At 39.0% G+C, this 27,767-nt stretch overlaps 1 protein-coding gene across 10 annotated transcripts in view; it reads left to right on the top strand.

Moving 5' to 3' along the window:
• Positions 1–23,526, top strand: part of LOC128866379 (mucin-5AC) — a 97,123-nt gene extending 73,597 nt beyond the window's left edge. For 2 of the 10 annotated variants that reach the window (XM_054107060.1, XM_054107070.1), the window contains 7 exons: positions 11,619–14,255; positions 14,317–14,480; positions 14,535–14,657; positions 14,716–15,399; positions 15,512–15,714; positions 15,771–15,912; positions 22,690–23,526. In XM_054107060.1, coding sequence (XP_053963035.1) covers positions 11,619–14,255; positions 14,317–14,480; positions 14,535–14,657; positions 14,716–15,399; positions 15,512–15,714; positions 15,771–15,912; positions 22,690–22,911 — 4,175 coding nt within the window. In that variant the 3' untranslated portion in view covers positions 22,912–23,526. The remainder of the gene's footprint in view (positions 1–11,618; positions 14,256–14,316; positions 14,481–14,534; positions 14,658–14,715; positions 15,400–15,511; positions 15,715–15,770; positions 15,913–22,689) is intronic. The other 8 variants (XM_054107069.1, XM_054107068.1, XM_054107067.1 and 5 more) reach the window with 8 other exon arrangements.
• The last annotated feature ends 4,241 nt before the right edge of the window (positions 23,527–27,767 follow it).

The raw sequence follows: 27,767 nt of genomic DNA, 5'->3' as shown, positions 1-27,767 counted from the left end.
TCTTCTCTTCTTCTTAATTGGCGCAATAATCGCTTACGCGGTTTTGACCGAGTTTAACAAAGCGCGCCAGTTGTTTCTTGCTCGTGCTAACCAGCGCCAGTTCGACACAATAAGTGCAGCCAAGTCCTTTTCCACCTAATCTTTCCAACGCAGAGGAGGCCTTCCTCTTCCTCTGCTATCCCCAGCTGGTACCGCATCGAATACTTTCAGAGTCGGGGCGTATGTATCCATTCGGATGACATGACCCAGCCAACGTAGCCGCTGGATCTTTATTCGCTGCGCTATGTCTATGTCGTCGTAAAGCTCATACAGCTCGTCGCTTGCGATACTCGTTGCCAGCGGGCAAATGTCCAAAAATCTTGTGCAAAATCTTTCTCTCAAACACTCCAAGCGTCGCTTCATCTGTCATCGTTCACGCTTCTGCGCTATACGTTAGGAGGGGCATAATGAGAGCCTTGTAGAGTGTTAGTTTTGTTGGTTGAGAGAGGACTGCACTATGTTAACGCTGGTTCCTAGATAAACGAAGTCTCTTACAACCTCAAAATCATATCTGTAAACAGTGACACGGGTGCCGAGTGCACCAACTGTTTGTTTGATGACAGGAGGTACTTCGTTTTGTCCTCGTTCACGACCAGACCCATTCGCTTTGCTTCTTTATCCAGTTTGGAGAAGGCCGAACTAACAGCGCGGTTGTTAAGGCCAATGATGTCGATATCCTCGGCATATACCAACATTAGTACGCTCTTATAAAATATTGTGCCTGAACGATTAAGTTCTGCGGCTCGTACGATCCTCTCCAACATCAGATTAAAGAAGTCACACGACAGCAGGTCACCCTGTCTGAAACCTCGTTTGGTATTAAACGGCTTGGAGAAGTTTTCTACAATTTTGACGGCACTGCTGGTATTAAGCAACGTCATTTTGCATAGGCATATTAGTTTTGCGTGAATACCAAATTCAGACATCGCGGCACCGCAGCTTTAAAATCGACAAAAAGATGGCGTATGTCTTTTATGGGTCTTTTCCAGGACTTGGCGTATTTTGACAGTGTATTGGAGGATCGTTCAGTATGTAGAAGTCCACGTAAGTGGGGAAAGTACCTGTTTGCCATTCAATCGGGTGCGGCCAGATCGATTTTTCTGCATATGGTTCAAGCCGCTCACAGCTTCCGGCCTTCGCCCAAGTATTCTCTGGATAGCATTCGAACTATTGTTTGGCAGCCAGCTAATGTAAAAAGGCGAATCAACACACGAGATCTGGTTTTGCGCTGAGCTTGGGACCCTCCCAATGAAAAATAACCCTAATTCCATGTTGATGGGTTGTTCGAGTCCGGCCAATTCATTGAGAAGTCATGCATTGTTTATGAAACTACTGAACCGTGCTTGTTCATACCATTTGTTTATGATAAAATATTATTAAAATATAAAATTTTGAAAAAATCTCTTCAGATATTTTAGTCAAAGCTTAAAAGATACCTTATGCATTTTTTCTAATTTTCTGTTGGCCTTATATAGTAGTTGGAGCATATTTCATATTTTATTTTCTGTGGACTCACAGATTCTTTTTACAAAGATTTTGTCTAAGGAGTCCCTAAATGAAATTGAATGCAAATAATTTTCCACTACATGTTAACCCTCTAGCAATCTTCAAAATGTCATTTCATCCGGTCTCTCCCTTTCACTACTGGCTAAAATGTTCTACAAAATTACTCCTCGTAGAATTTTACTCTATGCACCAAACAATAGGTGTATTCTAACTTTTTTTTTCATTGAAAATAAAAGCTTTTCTAATTTACTTCATATAACTTCATGTTTACGTATACATTCGCTTGTCAGTGAAATTAGAAAAAGCCAAACTGAGGGCGAAAAACAAAACTAATGGGACGGATCATAAATTCAATCAGATTCCTATCAGGATTACATTATTGTTCTTGCATTGGCATGCAAAATATTTATACGGAACCCAACCACTGCCCATTGTGCTTGTGATCACTTCTGTATTGGTTGGAATATGAGACGTTTGCGGTAAATGCACTCGTGTGAAAATATTTAAGTAATTTCATTACAATATTCACAATATTTTTTATGATATTTTTTTGTTAATTTTTTATAAAAATATTGTTCATTCTATAACAAGAATCGTGTAAGTTAAAGTTCCAAACTTTTTATAAAATTTACTAAATTTAAGAAGTTTAAAAAAATTTTGAAGTTTTTAATCACAATTTTTAGAAAACTTCGGCCTATTCAAATTTAGTGTAATAAAGTAGTCAAAAATTGTGTTGTTGATTCTTTTGTGCATTTTTCGCAAACTAAAAAGTTAAATTCAACGTCAACAAAAAAAGAACCGCTTTAAACTGGCATAACCTTATATCAAAATTATATCGGCTCCAAAACTGCATATCCAGAGTTCCTCTAAAAATTCTGATTAAAAAGTTAGAAATTTTATAGAATTTTTTATTTTATTACAAGGCTTCAAACTTTAAGTTATACAGTTTTTGCTGCAGTACGAACTATATATATATATATATAACTGGCGCGTACACCCTTTTTGGATGTTTGGCCAAGCTCCTCCTCCTATTTGTTGCGTGCGTCTTGATATTGTTCCACAAATGGAGGTACCTACAGTTGCAAGCCGGCTCCGAACGGCAGATATTTTTTATGAGGAGCTTTTTCATGGCAGAAATACACTCGGTGTTTTGTCATTGCCTGCCGAGGGGCGACCGCTATTAGAAAAATATTTTTCTTAATTTTGGTGTTTCACCGCGATTCGAACCTACGTTCTCTCTGTGAATTCCGAAAGGTAGTCTCGAACTACATACATGTTTATTAAAAAAATAGAAAAATTAAATAAAAAATAAATAAATATGTAGTCAAAACCTTGAAATATGTCGCGTTGCTATTATTGTGAGCTTATTTTTATTCGCTACACAAGATGCAAGCTATAAAATAAGTGCTTCACTTGTTAGAGGATGAGCGCACTTTACGCTGCAATGCCTTTCTTGCATTGGAGGTTGTGTACTTGAAAGGAAATATATGTAGTTTGTATGTACTCGCAGACGAATAAAGGCGAAGTCATTACATCTCGTGTTTTGTACTTGTAAATAGTCGCATGCTGCTATTATCAATGTCAAAATTCTATTGTATGTATTTACATACATACATACGGTGCAGAGACGAAAGCCTTCTGTCACGAACCTAACACTAACACTTCGCTTTAATTGCTTTCGCACTCTACTTGTGTTAGAAAAGGCATTTCATATTTTGGATGTATTTTGTTACTGCATTACAAGAATAAATAGCCAGCCATTCTTCACAGCTTGAATTCTTACATGTAATATCATACAATACAAATATATATTTATTGTTGTTAAAACCTTGGCACTAATGTCATTTGAAAATGGGAGTGCAAGATAAACGAATTTATGCATGTGCAGACCAACACTTTGAAAGGCAATGGAGAGCTTATTCAAATTTAAATGAGAGTGTGAGTTTCGCATTACATTGAAAAGTGAAATACAAGGCGTCGGCACAACAACAAAATAAGCTAAAACAATGTCATTCCGATTCTCTTACGTTGATAAGAAAAGTTCGCATTTGTACTAAATAAATATACATATGTAGAGGTGTGTGCATCTCCAAGCACACATTTGCAATTTCAATACAAACTTTAAGGCACTGAAATACATACAAACATATACATATATGAGTAAGTATGAATGTGTAAATATGTACGTGCCTGTCAGCTTTCTTTGTAACAAGACGTTGGTTTAGCTCTTGCAGATACCGATCAGCATGAACAAAGTACTCCGTAGTCTAGTAATTCTGGTGGCAATATAATCTTGCGTTGTAAATAAGATTACTATCATCTTCAACTGCTTGTTTGCCTTTCCATGTCCTCTCTTGCCAGTATATCTGATTCTCTGCACTAGTGCTCACCCGATTATTTGTATATGTGTGTGTATATATGTGCAGTGGCTCAACGATTGCCAACGACTCTATGTGGAGTAATGTGATATGTCCACATTTGAAATTAAAGAATCAAAGCCACTAAGTGGGGAAAAAACTAGTAAAAGTGTTAATAATAAAATAGTGCGCACGCGTGATACTACGAGTGTATGCACATATCTACATACAATTCAAAGTGAATTTAGAAGAACAAGCATAATGAGAGGAGGGGAGGAATGTTTAATATCAATAAAATACATACTCATCTTGCAGGTGAAAAGATTTCGCTATGAAGAAAGTGTGAAAGTGTGAAAATTCATACGTGAAATGTGTAGAACGTATTTACTTACTTTTCCACTTATTTTTAAAAGCTTTGGTAATTGTACATAAACTCAAATTAAGTTTTATTGAATGATATTTGATTATCATGAGTATTATTATTGTATTATTTATAAAAAATTTGGCTTAGATGAAAAGCTGTTAAGTAAAGCGCTGGAATCTACGCATGGGTAGGTGCGCTGGTAGTTTATAAGTATAAAAATAGGAATCCAAATACGAATTTCAAAAGCAGTACGAGGGTTATTTTAGAGAAATTGAAAAGTTAATAAGCGAATGTTTGCTTTTTCTAAGCTGCAAAGGCAACATGCTGCGCATTAATGCCTCCTGAATGCTAACTTCACTCACACTTTCTTCTGTTAAGTTGTCGCTTTACAGGCCTATTCCAGAGTGGTAATGCAATTTACCCTCGTATTAAAATTTACCTTTCAGTAACTTTTCTTCCCACAGGTATTCTGTAGTCGAACTTATTACTTGGTAAATAGGAGGTAACAAGCGACAAGTTGTTTAATTTTACATTTTTGGTTGAAGCAGAAACATCAAAATGCCCGTATTTTATGCGCAATGGTTTTTCCAGTTACTCAGACACTAAAATTTAAATACATCTTTATTATTTATCTATTTAAAAAGTAGAATCAAATATAATATTCACATTCAGTACGATCCACCGTTCAATTCTTCACATTTTATTATTTTCTGAAGTAAAAATTGGTATTTGTGCCATAAGTTATCCAAAATACTCATTGAAAAAGTTAAAACTGATTTAATTTTGAATTGCAAAAGGTTCAAAAGGTATGCGAAGTATCTTTCAAAAGTGATGCCAGTAGTGAATAATTCCTAGGCGGTACCTTTTTTATGTCATCTTTGACATTTCTCAGGTAGGTAGAATAATTTTACACGATAGAACAGCGCGTTTAAATTCGCAACGCAATATAAATATGCGAAATTCGATTTTTTTGGTCAAAGTAATCGTCCGAATGAGTCGAAATGTCAAGGTTGATGAAAAAATTTCAAGGAAAAGCTTCTGGCGATGATAGAAAAATGACTGACAGAGCAAAACTGACAAAAAAACTGAACGTTCTCTTGAGAATATTACTGCTGTAGCGCAAAGTGTGGCTGCTGCTGAACAACCTTCAACATCGATATTTCCACGTTCTCAACAATTAGGAATTCTTGAATCTACTGTGGGCCACTTTTGGTAAGCAGAACTGACGCTCACCCCACAGCGTCAAACCAACCAACCAAATGTAATGTTACGGTGCCTAAATTAACAGCGGATTTTACTTATAGACGTGGACATGTAAATGATCTAATTTTTCTCATATAATTGTTAAGAGCCGTAGTTTGACTGAAAACTGTGAAACCTGAAATAATTTAAATTAGTATATGTTTTATTTTCACACAACATCTAGACGCGTCTTTTGAAAGATCTTTATACATATATGTATGTACGTCATTATAATTACTATATACACTTCTGTCACATTGATGAGGTTAGTTCAAGATGGCGACGAAGAGACTCAAGTATTTGTTGTATTATCCCCCATATGACTGTGCTATAACTGATGCAGCTGAGAATTTTATAGATGTAACGGTTGGACAAATGCTGCAGAGAATTATACCTAAAAGAGAAAGAATATCACTATGCCTCTCATTGCGACAATGGCCATCGTCCCTCTATATGAATACACTTCTGGTTTCATGTGCTTATTCTGGTTTGACCGAGCTATAGCTGCACACATCCATATCGCAATAGTGACAATAAATCTTGAATTTGGAAATTTTGTGCCAATACTTAAAAATACTTAAAAATGACGAAATATTGCTCACGAAGTTAGTTTAATCACTTGGCGCTCGGAAGTTTTTTAAAAAAAATGTAACCTTTTATATTATTTGTATTTAAAGGTTAATATTTTGTATTTAAAAAGTTATATTGTTTTAAAGTAAAAATAATTAAAAAGAGAACAAAAAATTGTTTTAATATTTCAATATTACACATATAAAATATAAATAAAATATCTAATAAAAATTAGTAAGTTGAAATTGTAGGGCATACATAAAAACATGGCTCCAGACATAAACCAACTTCAAAATTTTGTCTTTACAAAATTTAAGAAAAGTAACCATATGCAGAAGGCAGTACAAATGACAATTAGCGATTGGCAAGCACGATTCGTTCATGTGTCGTCTGTAATACAAGCAGCACTCGGGTTGGTGCGTTAGAGTATGCCCACCGCAAGCGAGCGCTCTTCGTCAAAATCATTAAGCGGTTAACATGCACTGTAATCATGATGGAAAGAATAATGAGATGGCACCTATCGTCGTACCGTTACTTTGCTCTCAGCGAATTTGACAATGAGTTACGTCGTTTAACACCAGTATGGCTAGATTACCAGTAGCGGTGATTCAACTTTCGCCGTCAGGGATCGCATCAACGCCGCCAACAAAACGTATTACGCCCACCTTAACTTGTTCAAGTCCCGACTTTTGTGGCAGTGGAACACGATCTTAAGAAGCTGGGAATACGTAACTACGAAGCAAGAGCTCAAGATAGACCGCTTTGGAGGAGCAATTTGAAGGAAGCTTTGACGCACTCCGCGTTGTAACGCTATGAAAGAAGAAGAAGATAGCCAGATTACCATTTTCGTAACTTGATTTAGGATTTTTTTTTTTTGTTATTTAGTCTCGAAGTTTTAGTTCGTTCTTCATAACATTTTTCTAGCCTGTTCTAAATAAAAGTAATGTTTATAATTTTGTGAAATATACATTTTTTAAAATGTAGTAAAATAATTCACTCAGTTTTATTTAGCTTTCTTTTTTAACATCTGGTCACATTGCCCGCGATGGCGGTTATTGTTGCTGTTCTTCTCCTTTCAGCAGTCAAATCTCTCTAACGCTACTACAGTGTTGCCTAGCTTTGGATATAAAAACGCACTTAAATGCCCATTTAAAGGAAATAAAACACCAAATTTTGATTGAATCACTTAAAGAACTTTGTATGCGTGACAAATTGTGTTTAGAATGTGCGTTTTTTTTTTTAAATAAATGTTGTATGCTTATGTACAATCTAATTTATGAGTTTTTTTGTTAAGCGAGACTCTTTTGTTAAGGGAACGACGATTTGCTATATTTGAGGTTATGTAACTAGATAAGGTACTCTTTTTGTGAAATGTCAGTATGGATTCTTTAGTATTTTCTGGTATTTTGTGCCTTATTTTTACAATGACTACACCTCTTCATGCTCTATGTCCCACTACGAATTGAGGACCGGAAGAAATGATTACACCTCTTTGGTTTTAATTCGCATTCAGTAAATTCAAACGCTTTTTAAAATGTGTAAAAAGGTTTTCAATGTTAAGAAGAGTTGAGAGAGGGGCATTTAAAATTCTTGCATAACCTTAAAAGGTGCAAAAAATTTAATTCGTACTTTCAAAATATCAAATTTTATAAGAAGCAACAAATTTTCATTAACACTAAAATATTCTCAGAGTGATCTTTTTTAACATTCTTTTGTTCAATAACACAGTTTTTTTTTATCTTACAGTTTCAGTTAAAAAAAGAAACAAGCACCAAATTTAAAAATGTTCGCATTTTGAGTATAAAAAAGCACCAAATTTATTGCGAAGAGCAAATGGTTGGCAATACTGCACAAGTCAGCTAATGCGACGTCACGCACTCTCTGATGGGCGCAATCTTGTTTTTATCATTCTTGTCTGTAACTGATTTACTATTTGTGTTTTGATGAGCAAAAATGGTTTAATACTCGATTGCACTTGAAAATTTTACTCTAAGATTAAATATTTGTAGTTGTCACCGTTGATAAACTTATGTTAAATATTCCCATTTGTGCGAAAACTCTAAAAGTTAGCACCTTTCATTTTTGGGACGGGCATGAAAAAAAATATGTCGCATCAACGCAGCGAATCGACAAATTTGTTGCGCTGCATCGCGATAAAGTTTTTGCGCCGAACTTTCATCAAACAGAAACAAAAGAAAAAGTAGCAAATTAAAAAAAAAAAACAATTTATCTATTAGTAATTGCCCTTTAGTAAAAATTCACTGATAAAGAACCGAGTTCATATTAGTTAAGGAAAGTCACCTCATAACAACATTGCCTCTTGATTTCCTTATTTTTGACAAATATGTGCAACTGGTTGGCGAATCTCGACCAGAACTGGCAAAAAGCTTAGTTTTCGATTTGCTGAAGGAAAATATGTAATTTCTTAGACACAATTTCGTGTTCATTAAACAAGTCACTTAAATCTGCTCCACTGCAGATCGCCTTCAGCTTGTTGTTCTATTTGCTAAATCGAACGCAACGTTACCGTTTTTCACGTTCTGATGCATCGGCTGCGAGAGCTGTAGCTAATACCCTGCAGGGAAGTCCGTTAGCTCTCAACTGGCGTCCTTGTAGTTAATTTGACACAAAGGCTAAATAATGAAAACTCTCTTTTTTATATAATCAATTGGTGAATTGTACCCGACAATGCTTTAAAAAGTGTAAATTGACACGCACTGCATCTCATTTTCGTTAGTTCTAAATGGGAGAGAGAGCGCTTTTAGACTCCATACGCGCTGTTGTAATAATCGAAAGGTCTATCTGAGAAAAAATAGTAAATTTACCCATATTTGCACAAAATTTCTGTTCTAGCCCTCGGGGTAAAATATTTACGCCTGCGTTTAATGATGCGTGAATGATAGATGGGATAATACCGTTTTTCTTAACTTACTTTGCTTTGTTGTTGTTTTTTTTTGTTCCAGGAGCAATTATAGCTCAAAGTGAGTCTACATTTTAGAAGGTCTCGGAACGATTTTTTGAAAGGGCAAGAGCAATTGTGGCTTTTAATTACCTTAAATTGTTCCTTTAGACTCCCAAATCGTTACAACGTCTTCCAAGCTGAGATCTACGCTAAAGACAAAGCAGCAAAAAAGATAAGACTAATGGATTTACCTCCAGCAAGACTTACAATTTTTGTTGATAGTCAAGCCGCGTTCAAGGCACTGGCTTCAGCGCGCATCAATTCAAGATGTGTTAAAGAATGGAGGAGGTCGCTCTCGTTTATCCAACAACACAACACCACATATTGTTAGATCTCCGACCACTGTGGAGTGGAGGGAAGTGAAATAGCGGATGAATGTACAGTTTGCGTCAGAAAAAAGGAACCGGGATTATTGATGAAGTATAAAAGATATATATTAAAATTTATTTAACATGAAAGTATGTACAAAACTACGAGTCGAGATTACTCAATAAGCCGTGTAGTCTTCATCGTTGTCGAGTTTCTGCCTGGTATCTTCTTCATCTTTGAACCAACATTTCTGCGTAGCTCGTCGACAAGCAGGACTGGATTTTGCGAATTTGACGCACGAGTTGCTTTAAATCATGGACTGGCCTTCCGGCAAGATGTGTTTTCATAGTTCCCCACACATTTTCAATGGGGTTGGCATCTGGGGACTGAGAAAGCCAGTGCAATACTGTGTACCATTTTCTTGTTTTGTTGTTTCTCAATGTATTTTTCTGAGAGCAGTGGATTTGATGATGTGGCACGGTAGGATATGTTCGCCTCCTTCAGTCGACGTTCGATGGTGTTGATACTTACATCTATTCTCTTCTTAACAAGAACTGATCATGCTTGGTGTAGTCACAAAGAAGGATCCCGCTTAAAAAGTTGTGCGATCACTTTACCCTGCTTTTTGGTCGTCACTCGCTTCCAGCCGCGCTCGAAAAAGTCATTAGTATCATTACTTCTCACTTATTTTTGTTTGGTTGCGCTTACGGGAAAGTTTCGAATGACACTAACCTGAGTTAGCACTGGCGTCGTAGCCCTTGAGTGGGACTATTATGCAGCAAAAAGCAGAACGAAATATATCTTGAAGTTTCAAGAAAAAAACCGGTTATTTTCCTCTCACACATACTGTACATGGAAAAGCTCTGAGCTTGACCTTCAGCGAGTGATGGAGGACATAAGCATTTCAATTTAACGAATTCTACACTGCGATTGGCTTGAATGTAATCGCGGAAACCATGGTTTCTGACTACTAATTGCAGGGTCTTCAAAGCGCTCTGGCCAAAATTGAAGCTTAAGGAGACAAAATGTCTGTTTGTATTCAACGGTTCAACTACCAGCGTCCCCACAGGTGTTAAAACGTGGCACTCCACTATTGGAATCCTAGGCAGTAGAATGGGTGTACCTCACAATGACTTCTGCAGGAGTTGTGGAGATGAGGAAGGAATTGAGTCGGTACAACACCTCTTCTGTGAATGTCCTGCAAAGAAGCCGTGCCAAATATCTTGGCGAATATTTCTTCGAAGACTTACGAATTTTGTAAGATGTCTCACTGGAGGGACTAGTTATATTTATAATTGGTGCGTACACCTTTTCTGGGTGTTTGGCGGGGGAGCTCAGCCTATTTGTGGTATGCGTCTTGATGCTGTTCCACACATAAAGGGACCTACAGTTTTAAGCCGACTCCGAACGTCAGATCTTTTTTTTTTCATGAGGAGCTTTTTGATGGCAGAAATACACTCGGAGGTTTGTCATTGCCTGCCGAGGGGCGACAGCTATTAGAAAAAACTTTTTTTCATTTCCTTGTTTCACCGAGATTCGAATTTACGTTCTCGCTGAACTCCGAATGGTAGCCACGCAGCAACCCATTCGGCTACGGCGGCCGCCTAGTTATCTTCTTAAAAAGATCTAATCAGCTTAAGCAACTTAGTAAGGCCATGGAAATCAAATACAGGCATCAGAATGTACCTTACGGCCACCAGGTGTCTCTTCTTAGACAAGCAACCTGGCTAACCTAACCTAACAAGATTGCAATTCGGTTTCACCAACTTTGGGTTTTCCTGCAGGGTGCATGTGGATTTAGTGGCTTATAAAAACGCGCTTACCTGTACATAAGCATTTAAATGCCCAAGTTGGTTAAATGCCGCTTTTCGGACCGCTGCTAGCCAACTGGCTGAGTGAGATCTGCCTATAAAAGCAGAGTTATGCTGGCCGCGGTATTCTACCCGCGCATAACTGGTGCTCCTAAACGCTAACTAAGTATGTTTTAACAATTTAATTTCTTTTCTGTAATGTTTAAAATGTGCTAATTGAGATTGTGTGAAGCTTTATTAGCCAAGAATTACAACAGAGCATAAACTCGTGTGTGTGTGTGTTAAAATGCATGTAGTTAAAAGATAGTTTATTACTAACATTACGTACTTCAACTTTTATAATTACACACACACACATACACATGCATGTAGCTAAGCGCTAATTATAATTCATTCTAAATTTTCTTTGCTTACTCATGCATTCTAATTCTCCTTGGTGTTCCTTCATTCTCTTTCAGAGTGTCTGCAGGACGAATTCGCACATCCCTCCATTTCACAAATATCTCCGAAATCCAGCAATCAAGTAATAGCCGATGGCTTGTCTTTGCACACCACATCGAACCTAAGGATCGAGAGCACAATTGCAGACACATCCATGGCCGATAATATACTACCGATTGATGAGGCCCCACTGAGTCACGAAGATAACGAAACACGTCAACATATACGCATAGAACGATCTGCCCTGCCCATACTGAATGACAATTACCCAAAATCTGGTCCCAATGATGTGCATTTTCCTAGTGATACAGAGAAGGAAGCTGGTGCTGGTCGCTACTTTCAATACAACATCAAACCGACGGTCACACTGAACGACGCAAGCTCTGAGGCACCGGAACGCACACAACGCGTTCGTGCAGGCAAAACATTTAAGCCAACATTTAGTGGCATTGCAGTGCCGTCTATGGCAGCTACAGCTTCAGCTTCAGCATCGGATTCTTTTTTAGTGAAAGGGGACCTACGACCGCTTATGTCGGGGTCCCCGATCAGTCCGACGCGCAGTATTGCTACCTCGACGGCGGCCACTGCCACGGCATTGCCACATAATCCGCGTCAAAACTCTAACCCTGATATACAAGATATCATAACAGGCATCGTGAAGCTGTTGAATGGCAATGTGAACGTTCATGCAAATACACAGGGCCATCGACGTCCGTCTGCTAGTCGCATCAATAACCGCGGACCGCCACGTATCTCTGATGTGCAGACGTTACCGATCGATTACGATACGCAAAAGAAACCATTGGGTTCATCCAATCGCCCACCACCTTATACTGGACTATTTGATCGTCCCGAACGGCCGTTTATTACAGGTGTGCCAATACCGGAACAAATTGTGCCTTTACGACCGGGTTTCATAAGTCAACGGCCGCCGTGGCATAGACCAAAACCACGTCCTCCCATTACTACAGCTATAGGTGGCAGACGCCCCATACCGCAGTATAAGCCGCTGCCGACTTCACAATTGGCACCGCCGGCTGCAGAAGAATCTCCAATTCCTGCTAAAGAAACACTCGAGACTCCGACATTACAACATTCTGCAGAAACTGAAATATCAGTACCGCCAGACTACAATGATGCAAATGCAGACATGCCTAAACCAACCGACGCAGCCTACGATTCTGAATTTTCAAATGAAGATACCAATTCACAATATATTGAGGTGTCCGATCAGGACTCTAATGAAACTGCCGATGCAGCGCCTATGTCGGTGGAGAGTGCAGAATTGGAAGAGGAAGAGTCCGCGCCCACACAGGCTTCGCCGCCACCTATGAAGAAAGATGAATACAGCAACAAGAAGAAACCCACGAAGCATAAGACGGCCGACAAGAAGAAACCAACTCAAGGCGTTCTTTCCGCACAAATCGAGGCAAGCTCTGTTGCAAACACTGAAATGCAAATGTCTTCAACTTACGCACCTATGCCCATGGAGAATATCGAAGGGGTTGGTATTGACCCATCTACCGAAGAGGTCATTTTCATGACGCCGAGTAAGACGCCTGTACTGGAGAGCACCTCCAAACAGGCTGATGCCGGTTTATCTAATACATTAACCACACAGAGCTCAATAGTAACGGCTGCATTACCAGACACAGTTACGAACTCAATTGAGCTGAGCTCAGCGAGTAGCACTGAACTGCTGGCAACTATTGCACCCGCTCCAACTAATACCACTCCCACACCTTCCACTACCACTACCACCACCACCACCAGAATTTTCACTACCACTACAACCAATTCTATTTCCGTCGCTACGACAGCGACGACCACTGCTAATACCATCCCTACGCCATTACCACAACCACCAAACGACTACCAACCACGTCCAGGTATTGTACTTGATGACCCTGAATTTAAACCAGGTGGAAGACCCCGACCCCCACGACCTCAACAATCCCGTCCTTTAGATCCGCAACAGATGCCGCCAACCCATATTCAACCCACACGACAGCATTTGCCTCCGGGCTATGGCGAAATCTTTGATGTTACGCTTTCGGCTATACAAGGACCAGGGTCTGTGGGCGGTTCACAGCAAACGATCAACATCAAACCGTATGGCTCCTATGGTAGCGGTGGTGGTCATCAAGGCGACATCATAGTGTCTGCGGCAGGTGATGATGGTTTTGTTTCAATCGATGGTAAGCGCACTTACATCAATCTCTTTGGTGATCCAACAGATTCGCCCATTGGAGTGCCCACAACGCCAGCAACAGCTATACCACAATTACCTGGTGGCGGAGTGACACATTTACCTGGAGCTGGTAGTGGTAGCGGTAGCGGAAGCGGAAGCAGTGGAAATGGTAGCAGCGGTGGTAATAATGCAGCTACTCAAAACACTCTACCCAGCCTGGGATCGGGATATGGTATACCGGAGACGGAGGTTGTAGATTTAGAACCGACGAAAGCGAACAGCGTGAAAACGCAATCGCCCACCACTAATGCTGGACCAACGCGACCGATTTATCGATCACGACCGACGCAACCGCCAGTGCGTATAGACACTTGCATCGTGGGCGATGACTCAACTTGTGACCAAGCGCAACATGAACGCTGTAAAACAGAAAATGGAGTCTCGAGTTGTCACTGTCGACCGGGTAAGTTATTGCGAAAAGGAATTTCACGCAGGAATGTCTTCATCTAATTAATGCTCTTTAGGTTACTCACGTCGCAAGCATCGGGAACCGTGTAGAAAAGTCATATCCTTTTACCTGGGCATGCGCGTCGATCGTATTTATGAGCATCGCATTGTGTGGGATAATAAACTATTGGATAAGCATAGTGAGCCCTACGGACAGCTGAGCTACGAGTCGATACGCGCAGTAAGTCCAATTTTTTCAGAATATGAAGAGTTACGCTTTAATCCTTGCTTTTAGATCGACTCCGCCATGTCGATGACACCCTACTCGGATGAGTTTATGGAAGCGCGCGTCAACAATATCTACCGTGGCGATCCAAATTTCGGTGGCAGTGGTGTGTATGTGAACATGACGATTAAAGTGAGTAAACATCAATTATAGCTTCGCTTGAGCTAATACTGTCTTTAATCCCTTGCAGCTCGATGAAAGTGTTGAAACGCTTCGTCCCAACTTGCGCGCCGATGTACAAAAACACTTGCTGGGTGTGCTCCACCGGCGCAACAATAACATTGGCAACTCTGTACTCTATGTCACGTCACCGGAAAGCGCTATAACTGCCTTGCATGATCTGGACGAATGTCAGTCGCGCGAGTTGAATGATTGCCATGCGAGTGCCACCTGTTCGAACTCATGGGGTAGTTTTCGTTGCGCCTGCGAGACGGGCATGCGTGATCCATGGGCCGATCAACCACAGCGCGCCGGTCGTGACTGTCAATCGTGTCCAGACTCGTACTGCAATAATCGTGGCACTTGCAGCTATAACGAAGAAGGAAATCAGGTTTGCTCTTGCGATTCTAGCCACTATGGTGGCCAATGTGAAATCGATGGCGAAGTGCTTGGCGTGGCCATTGGCGCCTCCCTAGCTGCGGTCGTTATCATTGTGCTGACTTTGGTTTGTCTGATAATGTGGTCGCGTCGTTGGCAACGAGAACAGAAAAATGCCATAGGTTCGCCGGTGTTTGGATACATGAATACGGCACCAATGAAATCGGCCGGTTTGCCGGGACAACCGGGCTATCAAGTGACTTTGGAAGATCGCATGCGCTGGGCGCAGATTGCTGATGTAATGGCACAGACAAACCATTACGGGGTAAGTCCGATTGTGAGTATATCGAAGAGAAATTGCAGAGACTGAAAACCTTACAGGAACTCTGTAATTGAAATCAATATTTGCATATTTGGTACGGGTTTAATGGCATCTGCTTTTTTTGCAGGCTGAACCAGTGGGACCCACACGTCCGTCGTCGGCAATGTTCGCTTATCCAAATCTACAGACAATGGGTATAGGCACCCTTGGCGGCATGTCGATGCAGAGCACCATGCAGATGCATCAATCTGGCAGTATGGCACCACCGGTTCCTCTGCCACGGTATGAGTGCGTATACCCCTCAGACAATTCCTCAAATACGCATAAAAAGTTGTTCCATTTCCATCCAATTGCTATTCCTCTTTTAACCATTCCATTTTTTCCAGAAGACTGGGGTTGAGTTCACGATCGAATGGCATGCGAACGCTGGAGAATTCCAGCTCGAGCGAAGAGGAGGATCGAACCGATCTGCTCGGACGTAATTTTCAAGTACCACGACCAAAGAGTAGAAGCAATGGCAGCATAGCGGTGAGTTTTCGAAAACTTTAATAGAAATTTAACAAAAGCAGAAGTAGGTTCTTCAGAATTAAAAAAAAAACACATTTTTAATAAATAGTTTTTGCTATGCGAACGGGGACAAAAGGTTAATTCGGTGAACTCAGGCGTGGTTTTATGTCTTTTTGTTTTTTTGGGATGCAGGCAGTGTTAGTTTATTCAGTCTATTTCCATAAAAAGGGTGATCAATTTAGAGTTTAAAGTAGTTTATTTTATTTGTTCTAATGGTTAATGGTAGTAAAGGGTTAAGGTATGGCCCTTTAGCACTGCGACCATATTGATCTATTGTGCACCCTATGCTGTCTATTGACTGTTAAGTATGCTTATGAATTGTACCAGCTCTTTCTGAGGGAGTGATTGTAGGTTTTCATCTATAAGCATGAACTTGTTTACAAACTTTTTCCTTCTATGCGTCAACCCCGGACATTCGATGATGAGATGTTCTATAGACTCCTCATCTTCGCAGCAAAATCTACAGGTGTTAGTTATGCCTAATTTATGTAAGTGTTTGCTGCAGGTAAAGTGATCCATGAGGGCGCCTGTGAGAGTGCGAATGCTCTTTTTGTTTAACGTGAGAGCCATGTTAGCTCTTTTAGCATTGAAACTTAAGAACTTTTTTGAGTGTCTAAGACCCTCTACGTTGTTCCAATGCTGATTTATTAGAGTTTTGGCCCAGTATTTTAATTTTTGTTTTAGGCTGTTTTTGTTAAATCCAAACATGGGACTAGATCCGATGAAATTTACATCTGCCTCCTTTTTGTCTTGAAAGTCTGCCTTTTCGTTGCTGTCATATCCCTCATGTCCTGGTACCCAAATTAATGAAACATTGTTTTTGGATGCCAGGTTATTGAGTGCCTTGTGGCATTCTAAGAGGGTTTTTGAGTTGTAGGTATAGCTATCTAAAGCTTTTAGAACTGATTGGCTGTCCGAGAGTATTCTAATCTTTACTCTCTTGTGATTTCTACGTTGCATGATGTTTGCTGCTTTCATTATTGCCTATAATTCCGCTTGGAAGATGGTGGTGTCCCTGGTGAGAGTGAATGATTTGTGGATTCTGGGCCCCACTACTCCTGCGCCTACACCATCAGTGTACCATTTTTGTGAATCATCATTCATCCATTTTGGGTTTGTTTTCCACTCGTTCCTCTTTTTGTGAAACAGAGGGTTGGGTCCATGTGGTCTGAAACTTGAGCCATGCTTATGGTGTTTTTAACTTTATTTAGGATACTTAGGTGACCGGTGAGGTTAGAGTTGGGTTTCGGGAATTTCCAGACGGGAATTCTCGAGAAATTCTCGATATTTTTCCATCCCGAATCTCGAGAATTGAATATTTTAGCATTTCGGGAAATCCCGAATCTCGAGAATGTTTCAAGATTTCTCGAGAAATCCATTTTTTTTTTTTTAATTTTTGTTGTCAAATATTAAGAGAAAAAACAATTCTTTCAAAAGTAAAAGAATACACATACATATGATTAATACCTGGAAACACCAAACTGTAACGGCCATTATGTTACAAAGAATCGCACACTACATACTGTTTCGCAGAATCACATACAATTCACACCATAGTTTCAATTGCTATGCGAAAAGCCACAACAGTATAACTGTTCCATTTGTTTGTTTGTTTGTTTTTTTTTTTTTGTTTTAGGGTGACTACAGAGTAAATGCTAGATGCGTTGCTATGCTATGTCGAGGGAAAGCACTGTAACATCAAGCTAATGAAGTTTAGTTTTATGTGTTTCTTATATGTAGCAGCAGTTAAGCAATTAGAAATGCTTTGAAAATAGTCAAGCAATTTCAATTTGTTCGCAGACTGCACAGACGACGTTTGTAAATTTATTTTTTGTAGTGAGCGGGTGCATTTCATTTTGTGGTACCTGATTAAGTATAAATTATACACCGTATAATAAAATATTTTGTGGTCCAAATATTATATTACTTATTTTTAAGTTTTGAATCGACGTATCGTTGACTGTGAGTACCGGTTAGTTACTTCCTTTAAAAAACAAAATTTAAAACAAATTTTGAATTTTTAGCATTAAAAATCATGAGTTCAGAATACGAATACGACCAAGTGTGGCAGCTTTTCAAGCGATTTGACGACGAAGCAACATGTTTGAAATGCAATAAAATCATTAAATGCAAGTCATCCTCAACATCTGGACTTCACCGTCACATGGAGAGGATACACAACATGAAACGAAGGGAACATGAGGCTCCAAAAGAACAGCCACCAGCCAAGAAGACCCGAACTCTTCACAACTTTTTCAATACGTCTTCCTCGCCTGAATCGCTTGAACAAATTGTTGCAAAATTGGCTGCAAAAGATGGAATTCCAATAAACGCGATAACAAAAAGTGAGTTCATTCGTAATAGTATCAAAATTGAAAATTTTAAATCTGCACAGCGTAAGTTCAGCTTGAGCATCGACGAGTGGACAAGCGTGCGAAACCGACGTTACATGAACATCCATATATATTATGACGATGGACAATCTGACAACCTTGGCCTGGTTCGCATTCAGGAATCATGTCCCGCTGAAAAAGTATTGTATATGAGCTCGTAAATGCAAAGCTTTCAGACTTCAATATAAAACTACAGTCCGACATCGTCGCTATTACAAGTGATGGTGCCAGTGTCATGATCAAATTTGGGAGTCTATCACCAGCGCATCAACAGATTTGCTACAATCACGGCATACATTTGGCGGTCATGGAGGTAATGTACCAGAAACGAAAAGTCGCAAACAGGATATACGATAGTGACGTAAGCGATGGAGACGATTCGGATGATAGAGGCTCCGATGAAAATGAAAACAATGCAGCCAGTACTTCATTTTCCGACATTAATGCGGAAAACGCTTCCGATGACGAGGACCACAATATCGTATTTGTTGCTGACAAGACGGTCACTATAAAGTCTGCATTTGAAATCGTAAAAAAGGTTCGCAAGATAGTTTTGAAATTCAAGAACTCGCCTGTACGGAATGCCATCTTGCAGAATTATGTTAAAGAGGTCGAGAAGAAAGAGCTTTTCTTGCTGTTGGATTGCAAAACACGTTGGAATAGCCTGGAAACTATGCTGGCCAGATACATTTGCATCAGCAAGCATGTTCGTAAGGCGCTCGACACTCTTAATTTAAATTTTATGGCCACTACTGACGCAGAAGAAAAGTATTGCGGGGATATCATAAATGCTCTTAAACCTATACGTGTTGCTGTAGAAGCACTTAGTCGCCAAAATGTGAACTTACTTGCTGCGGATTCTATTCTCAAATTTTTGTTCACAAAATTGGAGAATCAGCACACCGAATTGGGCAATGAATTCTTATCCAGCCTAAAAAAAAAACTTAACAGCTCGTAGATCTAGCCGTTTGTTCTCGGCCTTTAAATATTTACACGATCCAGTTAACAGCTCTAGTGACAAATCTGAATTTTTCCACACCTGTTCTAAAACAGAATTGATAAAAGAAGCAGAAAACTACTTGGTTCGTCTATTTTCTACGAGCATTCAAGAAGACCCAGCAGTGTCTAGTTCTGACGATGATGACGTATTTGCAGCCAACAACGTCGATGAAGAAGATATGGCGAAACAGCTTGAAAAATACGTTCAGCAATGCTCAAAATCGAAAGCAGACATTGCGCAACATGCGGCGAACCAGATGTTTTCGTCGGTTAGAAACGAGCTAAAACTATATGAAAAAACTGGAGAGAAAACACAAAATGTTGAAAGACTGATCGGGGCTTTTAACACTGTTAAGCCAACATCGACTCAAAAAGAGAGGAATTTTTCTACAGCGGGTAATTTTGTGTCCAAAAAGCGTACGCGATTGTCAGACGAAGCCATTGACAGTCTGTGTTTTTTAAAACACCATTTTGGGAAATAATGTTTACAATCACTTTTTTCCCCTATTTTAATAAGTATAATCTTGAATTATTTTTGTTTTGAATTTTTTTGTAATTATTTTTGTTTCACTTTTTTGTTTGCAATAATTGAAATACAGTGCACTCGCGATAACTCGAACTAATTAAAACAGGCGCTGTTCGATTTATCGAATTTGTTCGACTTATCAATTGAGTGTGCTATGTTAAAAAAACAGTCATCGATATCGATTTTTTTCAATTAAATTTATTTATTTATTTACATATGGATATGAACATGAATATGTTTAAAATAATTAATTCGTTTCAATATTTTTCATCAAATATTTGGCAGTCTTTGTGTCAGTTACACAAAAAAAGTCAGCTTTAACAGAAAAGTTAGGCCGAAAAGAAAGTTGTAATGTGTGTTTGTCTTTTCTTGCCTGCAGCAATGTTGAATATGACTTTTTCACGCAGCAATTGAAGAGTGTTAACCTTTGCGGGGCTTACTTGTTCAGTTGTGGTCCACTGAATTACCTTATTGATAGAGCTAACTGCCTCCTCAGATGATATCCGCTCACATGTCTCAGTTGTGTTGTTAAACTCAGACTCAGAATCACTAGTTTCAATTATTGGGTAATTCTTTTTTCTTTGGGACAGAAACCATTTGTATAAAGCGGCTTTCATTTTAGGAAACTCAGAAGCTTTTAAAGTTCTCCTCTTCCCAGGACCCAAAAACGTGTTGTTTACTGCTTTTAAAATTGCCTTGTCTTTCTTTTTTATAAGACTTATGGTGGACTTGGCTACCCCATATTCCTTCGCTAGAGAAGTATTTTGTTAAGGACTTCAGCCCTCTCTTTTAATGCTAAACACTTCAACCTTTTACGATCCATTACTCACATGCACTGATACACTACAAATGACAAATTTAAAGCAATTTGGTCAATGCAAGATGTTGTTCCCAGAAAACTAACGGGATATTAACGCCGAAATATTCATATGGACAATACACTAGTATACATATAATTTATATACATATACTATTACATATGTATGTATGTACAAAATGTACATGTTTGAAAAGAATGTGTGTACAAATAAATTTGTTTTTTTGTTCGAGTTATAGCGCTTTAATATTGTTCGAGTTACAAACTAGTCAATAGGGAAAAAAATGTGTTCGAGTTAGCACGTCGTTCGACTTAGCGGCTATTCGAGTTACCGCGAGTGCACTGTAGTAATATTTTCAAATATTTTTTTATGCATTTATACTTTAATAAAAATAAATAAAAATAATATTTTATGAAATTCATTGCTCTTACACTGGTTTTAGATTTTTTTTTTTTTAATTTTTTGGAATTTTTCCCGAATTTTCGAGAATTCTCGAGAAATCTCAAAAATTATTTTCGGGAAATCCCGCATCTCGAGAATTGAAATTTTCGTTATTTCGGGAAGTCCCGATTCTCGAGATTGGGATTTTCTCGGGAAATACCCAACTCTAGGTGAGGTTGCCTAATTTGAAATTTTTTTTCATGTGTACCATGAATGCTTGCGTAGCTGCTTCCTCTTGGATTGCTATATTAAGTGGTGGGAGATTAAGGGGTGCTTCCATGCCAGCTGTTGGGGTAATTCTCATAGCCCCTGTGAGGCATAGGCAAGCAAGCCTTTGTACTTTTCCCAGTTTGGTTACCGCTGTTTTTTGAATAAATTTGCTCCACCATACTAGTGTCCCATACAGTATGATTGGTCTAACCACTTGGGTGTATATCCAGAGGGCCATACTAGGGCTGAGGCCCCAGGATCTCCCTTGTAATTGTTTGGTTGTCGTGGCTTTTTTTGTTATATTATTTATATGTGATTCCCAAGTGCGTTTTTTATCTAAGGTTAAACCTAGATACTTGACCTCTTCCTTTAGTTCTATCACTGTTACATTTATTTTCAATATAGGAAATTCCAACTTTCTTTTTCTTGTGAAGGGGATAATTGAGGTTTTGTTAGGTTTGATCGACAGCCCCTCCTTTTTACACCATTCCCATGTTGCGTTCAAGGCATTTTGCATTAAGTCTGTTAGTGTCCTTTCATGATTGCCTTTTATTATAACAGATATGTCATCTGCATAACCTCCTTGCGGACATCCCTTTACTGTTGTTACATTAAGTTCAGCTTGGCCTAACGAGGCTTTATAATAATAAAGTTTTGCCCTTTTGTTACTACTTAAATTTGAAAAATTAATTTTTAAAAATACTTCTGCGAGAAGCTTACTCTGGGATCAGGTGTAAAAAAATAAACAAACGCATAAATAGAAAAACAAAACACAATTACAAAATTCAGTAGAAACCAAATGAATTTAAGAAATATATAGTGCTTAAAAAATAATATATGTTCTTCGTTTCAAGAGCAATTGCTGCAGACTTGAACGTTGCGTTCTCCTCATTCGCTTTTATTGCACTTCGCTTATGTAGACTTGGCCTTTCAGCGCAGTCTGTTAATCGACTGTTAAACTCATTTTTCCGACTTGAAATTGAAAAGGCACAAACAACACAAACTCTTTAAATCTAACTCCACAGCAGAATGTTGCTAAAAAGAAGGCTGCAAGTTATGTAAATGTAAAGCTTACATAAATGTTAATTATTAGCCGAAGCGATTAACACGAGCTTCATAACTACAAAACAGCAACACTTCCTGCAATGACATTACAGCATACAACAAGAAAACATCGGCAACTGAGAGTTCACGATATTTGTAGGCATTCGGCAAAGTGAGAGAAAAACTGTATTACGGCTAACATTAGTACTCTACTCTTAATAAAACTAGATCTAAAGATTTTATCGATCACATAAAACAAGCAAATGTCGGTATAAAAATTAATTAATACTTGTTTTATGTATTTCAGAATCAATCGGGCATCTACTATGATGTAGATTATGAGCCATCAGGCAATGGCATTGGCAATACGAGTGTGGACCATTTATATGGTTCACAAAATCAGTCATCATCACACTCGCATACGCACTCACACTCGCACAGTGGCAATAATCACATACCAGGACCACAAGGTATACCAATGAGCACTTACACATCAGGAAGAGGTCCAAGTAGTTACTATATGAAATAGTATAGCTGATGCGTATTTTATACATATAGGTATATTAATACATACATACATAGATATGCGTATATGCGTATAAGTACATACACATAGATACATTTACTTATTGGAGTTCCGATGCACACTGCACACTTGACATTGGGATTCATTACACACACATACATAGTTAACAATGAAAACTATTTGTGGAATTGCAGATATGATAGTTTCTTGTAATATGTACTAAGAGCTAGTCGTTAAGTGAATAGTTGTACATAAGGAGTAATGAAATAAAATACTACTGCTAAATTAAAGTAAGAAATGAATATTGCACGAATACTGTAAATGTATTATTTATTTAGCTTTTAGTTAAACTAAGTTTATTTATTGAAATTGTACTAACCATAAAATTTTCATTTACAAATACAATTAAGTGTGGTGAAGAAGCAATTTTTAGTGTAATGGAGTATTTGAATAACTTTCCGAATTGTTTATAAAGTATCCATAAAATTGTTATAAATGTAATTAGTTGTAAAAATGTAGTGTATGTACATACAACGATTTAACGAATGTAATAATAAACTTAATTCTAACTAAAAATACTAAGTGTGCGAACTTATTGCCCTCATTTCCGTACAGACATACAAAATTGTAACTATTTAACTACGTATTTACAATATTTATTTTGTATTTAGTTTTTTTTTTTTCTTTTTTTTATGAAAACATTGTTTATACAACAAAATAAAAAAAAAATTAAAATATTTCCATTAAAATTTCAAACTTTTTAAACGAAATTTTTAGAAAAATTTCTAGTATGCAGTTTTATAGCTTATTGAACAGGTGAAATGGTTGAAGTACCACTCTGGCACTCCTCAAGTAACACTGAAGCGTCGTTTTAATATGATATTATGAGACCTCCAACGGGCAGATATTTACAGCTGGCCAGAGCTGTGGGTGTAATAGATAAGATTGATGCGATTTGGGTTAGCGCACTGCCCCAAGCTGTCGAAGAATGGAGCACCCAGTGACCTTAATCGTCTAGTTGCCAAGCCCGAGCATTCACAGAGCAAGTGCTTAACAGTCTCCTTCTCTGAAAGATCCACACAGCTTCTGCAATGGTAAGCCTAGCTTTTCTGCGTGTGTGCCGATCGTCCAATGACCGGTAAACACCGCTACGAGTTTGGAAATTGAATGGAGTGGAGTCGCCAAGACTATCTGTATCCTGCGTCTATTATACTGGGGCCACAGGGCTTTCGAAATATCACATGATGAAATAGAGCTCCATCTTTTCTGCGCTTTTCTGAGAAATAAGTTGTCATAGTTGCCCATAACAACTGTCAGGGGGATGCCGATGATCGGGTAGGAGGTCTCTGAGACCAATTCTGACCATTTCCTATAATTTTTATCAGCAATTTCATTTCCCTCTATGTTCTCATATACTGGAACCCAGATCAGAGAGATATGCTAGCTACACACCCAAGAGATTTGATCTATTCCTTACAGGAGTTCACCAGTTTGGATCTGCACCATGGCGTCGCCAGAGCCTTGATTGCGGCTTGACTATGCAAAAATGTTTATATCGTTCGAAAGCATTTTGCATGCCTGCAAAGAGCGCAAAGACTTCTGCATGAAAAACCCTAGCAGTATTCGGCAGTTTTACCGATTCTACTTAGAAAGATTGCCCTGGCACGACCCTCAAACTCTAGTTTGCGGATAGAGAGATCTGGCCGAAGTTCAGAGATATACGGCGTTAACTGCCTAAAAATGCTACCATGTCCCTGGAGGGATTACCAACCTCCTTTAACCTGATTGTACTTTCAGCAGCGATGAAAATAACGCAAAACGACATTCAGGGCAGCACTGGGGCAAGTTTTACAAGCTCCAGTGATGCCTATATAAGCAGTCCTTTGTATTTCCATTTCATTTCATTAGGGCAGCGGAGCAAAATGGGCCATCTGCCAGCTGAGAGTGATATGATACTGTCACCTGTATAAGGTGAATATGGCTGACACGATCGCAGTAGGGAATGCAAGTTCCATTGATGCTAACGGCGATGACGCCGCAGAAAGAGCTAACAGTTCATACCTCTCTGACGAACGCAGATCTATGCAGACAAGCTCTAAATTGTGAACGACTCAAAAGCATCTCCAGCGAAAACGGCAGACATTTTTTTCGCCTTTCGCCCCTGGAGTGCACTGGTAAGTCCTGTAAAACAGCTTTCAATGATGTTTCCCAACCTATCCCTCTAAGAGAGTGTTTTCCAGAATATGATATCCGCAAAAATTCCATCTTTATAGCTGGAACTATTCACAATCAAGTGCACTCTCTTCCCTTCCTGAGATGAATTTGGAGAAGGTCGAGTCGTAATATTTCAATCGCGTCTACGACAACCCTTATCGACATGGGCATGAGTGAATCGATCCCAACTATTGTTCATCTTGACAACTTTTTGCCGAGAGGATTTGTTGTGCATATTTAATTTGAGGGCGATCCAATACTCGACAATCATTTACTCGTCTTCGTAATTTAACTGAGTACTTCAGCATATTTTTCTGCAGATATTGGATGCTTGGTTAAGAGGAATCGAGGTATATGAGATCAGTTGGAGTTTGTCTCCTATGCTGATGATTGTTCGATAATAATGTCGGGCAATGACATCTATGGCTTGGGGTCCAAAGTGAATATTTACCTCGCCAGCCTTTCGCGCTTTTTCAACGCGAAAAATCTTCATTTTTCCCTCTAAATCCTCGGCAACACTCTTTACCACCTGGACGAATGAGGTCGAACCATAGCTAAAGGTGAAAGTCGATGGCATACCAATACCGACAGTTAACCCCAAAAACTTTGGGTGTCACCTATGATAGTTTGCTCTGCTTTTCAGCGCACACACAGTTGCCACTCAGGGCCAAAACCGCAACAAGGTCCTTAAATCACTTGTAGCAAAGACAAAGAAACGCAGCTGGCGACATTTAAAGCAATTAGCCAGCTAGTTCCGAATTATGCTGTGCCCGGCACCATTGAAAAGCAGTGGACAGTTTCAAACATGTCAGAATACTGCAATCATGACAGCGCTCCTGCAACACCTTCACAATGAGGCATCAATACTCCCCGTCAGGAGGCACAATAAAATGCTGAGCAAACAGTTTCTGCTTGGGTGCTACCCAAGGTTTCCAGATAGAATCTGACCCGCCTCTCAGACACGTCAGGAGGCATCTCTTCAACTGTTCTGACGAGGTCCAGGACGAAACGAATCTACAACTACTGGAACAGACAGGATGGTAACCGCAACGACTGGGATATACAGGTATATCCAGCCAAGGACTGTCACCTCAGCAGCCTTCCCCGTATAGGTATGGGAAATGTTTTTGCTGCTACAACACAACACACAGTATAGGGACAGACGCTAAATGACATTCACCAGGAGACACTTACCACCTTCCTAAGCTCCCGACCGCTGAATGCCATCATTGGAGTCCAACCACCGTCTATTGCAGATGAAGATCTTCAGCTGTCTCGTTCCGGATTGTAGTAGGCTAAAGTCCTACCTATTCAGAATCGACCCCGACATACCAAACTATGTCCAGCATGTGAAGACACACCGCACGATACTAATCAGTTTTTCACATGCCCCATCAAACCTACTCACCTAATAGTCCGGGAGCCAGGGGTCATTTTGACCTCATCATTTCATGCCGACTGATTTTAATACTGAAGGCAGACACCATCCAATGGATGACGAAACCAACCGTCACCTGGTCCAGTAGCGGTGGGTACGTGCGTGGGAAAAAAAATTTCAACAACTCATTTTATACCGGCTGAAATTTTTTTCATGTATTGTTGACATTTAGTAGAATAAAAGAAATAGTTAGCTGCGCCGTAGAGGGGGAAAATACGCTGCTACAACAACAAAATAATCATTGGCCTCTATTATGAGTTGCATTCGATCTTCGATATTCGTTGGTTGTCGAAGATCGAAAATCGAATGTCAATTTGGTATTATGAGCGGTGCAACGCTGTCGAAATTTTCGTTGCATACCGAATTTAGAGTCGAATGCAATTTTGCTTTCGATTGTGTAGCGTATTGTGGGAAAACTTGTTAAAATGTAAGTTGTTTGCGATTATTTATTGTTTTATAGTAACTAAATAATAAATATATACCAATTTTGTTAATATTATGCAGGTCGAAACTCGTGAGTACCAAACAGCAATTAGAAAGGCTAATTGCATTAATGGAAGAGAATCCACAATTCGCAAAAGGGATTTCCACCAAAGTACAAGCAGCAAAAAAATGGGAGGAATTTACAACGGAGCTGAATTGCTTGGGACCACTTAGAACGGCAGCAAAATGGATTAAGGTTAATAATGTTTTTTTTTGTGATGTTTATAGAAATACATTTTTATTTTCCCTTGGCAGGTATGGGCTGAAATACATAGAGGAACTGAAATATATATTTTTTACGAATGACGAATAATTGAATAAAGAAAATTTATAACAAAAATAAAACAGAAACTTTGGCGTTAAGGTTTCTATTTAATACTTTTTAGATTTCTCTATAATATTCTAAGAATTTCATTTCTTATGTTTTCTGCTTCTCCGTTATTTGGCTCCACTTCAATAGCTTCAGCATCATCGTTGAGGGTCTCATCGGACAACTCTTCATCCGGAAGTTGAACATTATAAAACAAGCAAATGTTGTGCAAAGCTGGACACACATTAATAATTTGTGTTGCTTTTTTTGGAGAATAGTGAAGAGCTCTTGGCTCGGGTGCACTGCTGCAACTGGTTTTCTGTACTGGACAGTAGGTTCATAAACGCCTCTTTAGATAATCTAAAGTTCTTTAAAAAACTGTAAGGAAATTTCTGTAATATTAAGTACGTCAAC

The sequence above is a fragment of the Anastrepha ludens genome, chromosome 6, assembly GCF_028408465.1.
Source record: "Anastrepha ludens isolate Willacy chromosome 6, idAnaLude1.1, whole genome shotgun sequence".
Classification (NCBI taxonomy): domain Eukaryota; kingdom Metazoa; phylum Arthropoda; class Insecta; order Diptera; family Tephritidae; genus Anastrepha; species Anastrepha ludens.
The sequence above is the reverse complement of the archived record's forward strand: the minus strand, read 5'-3'. Positions and strand labels throughout refer to the sequence as shown.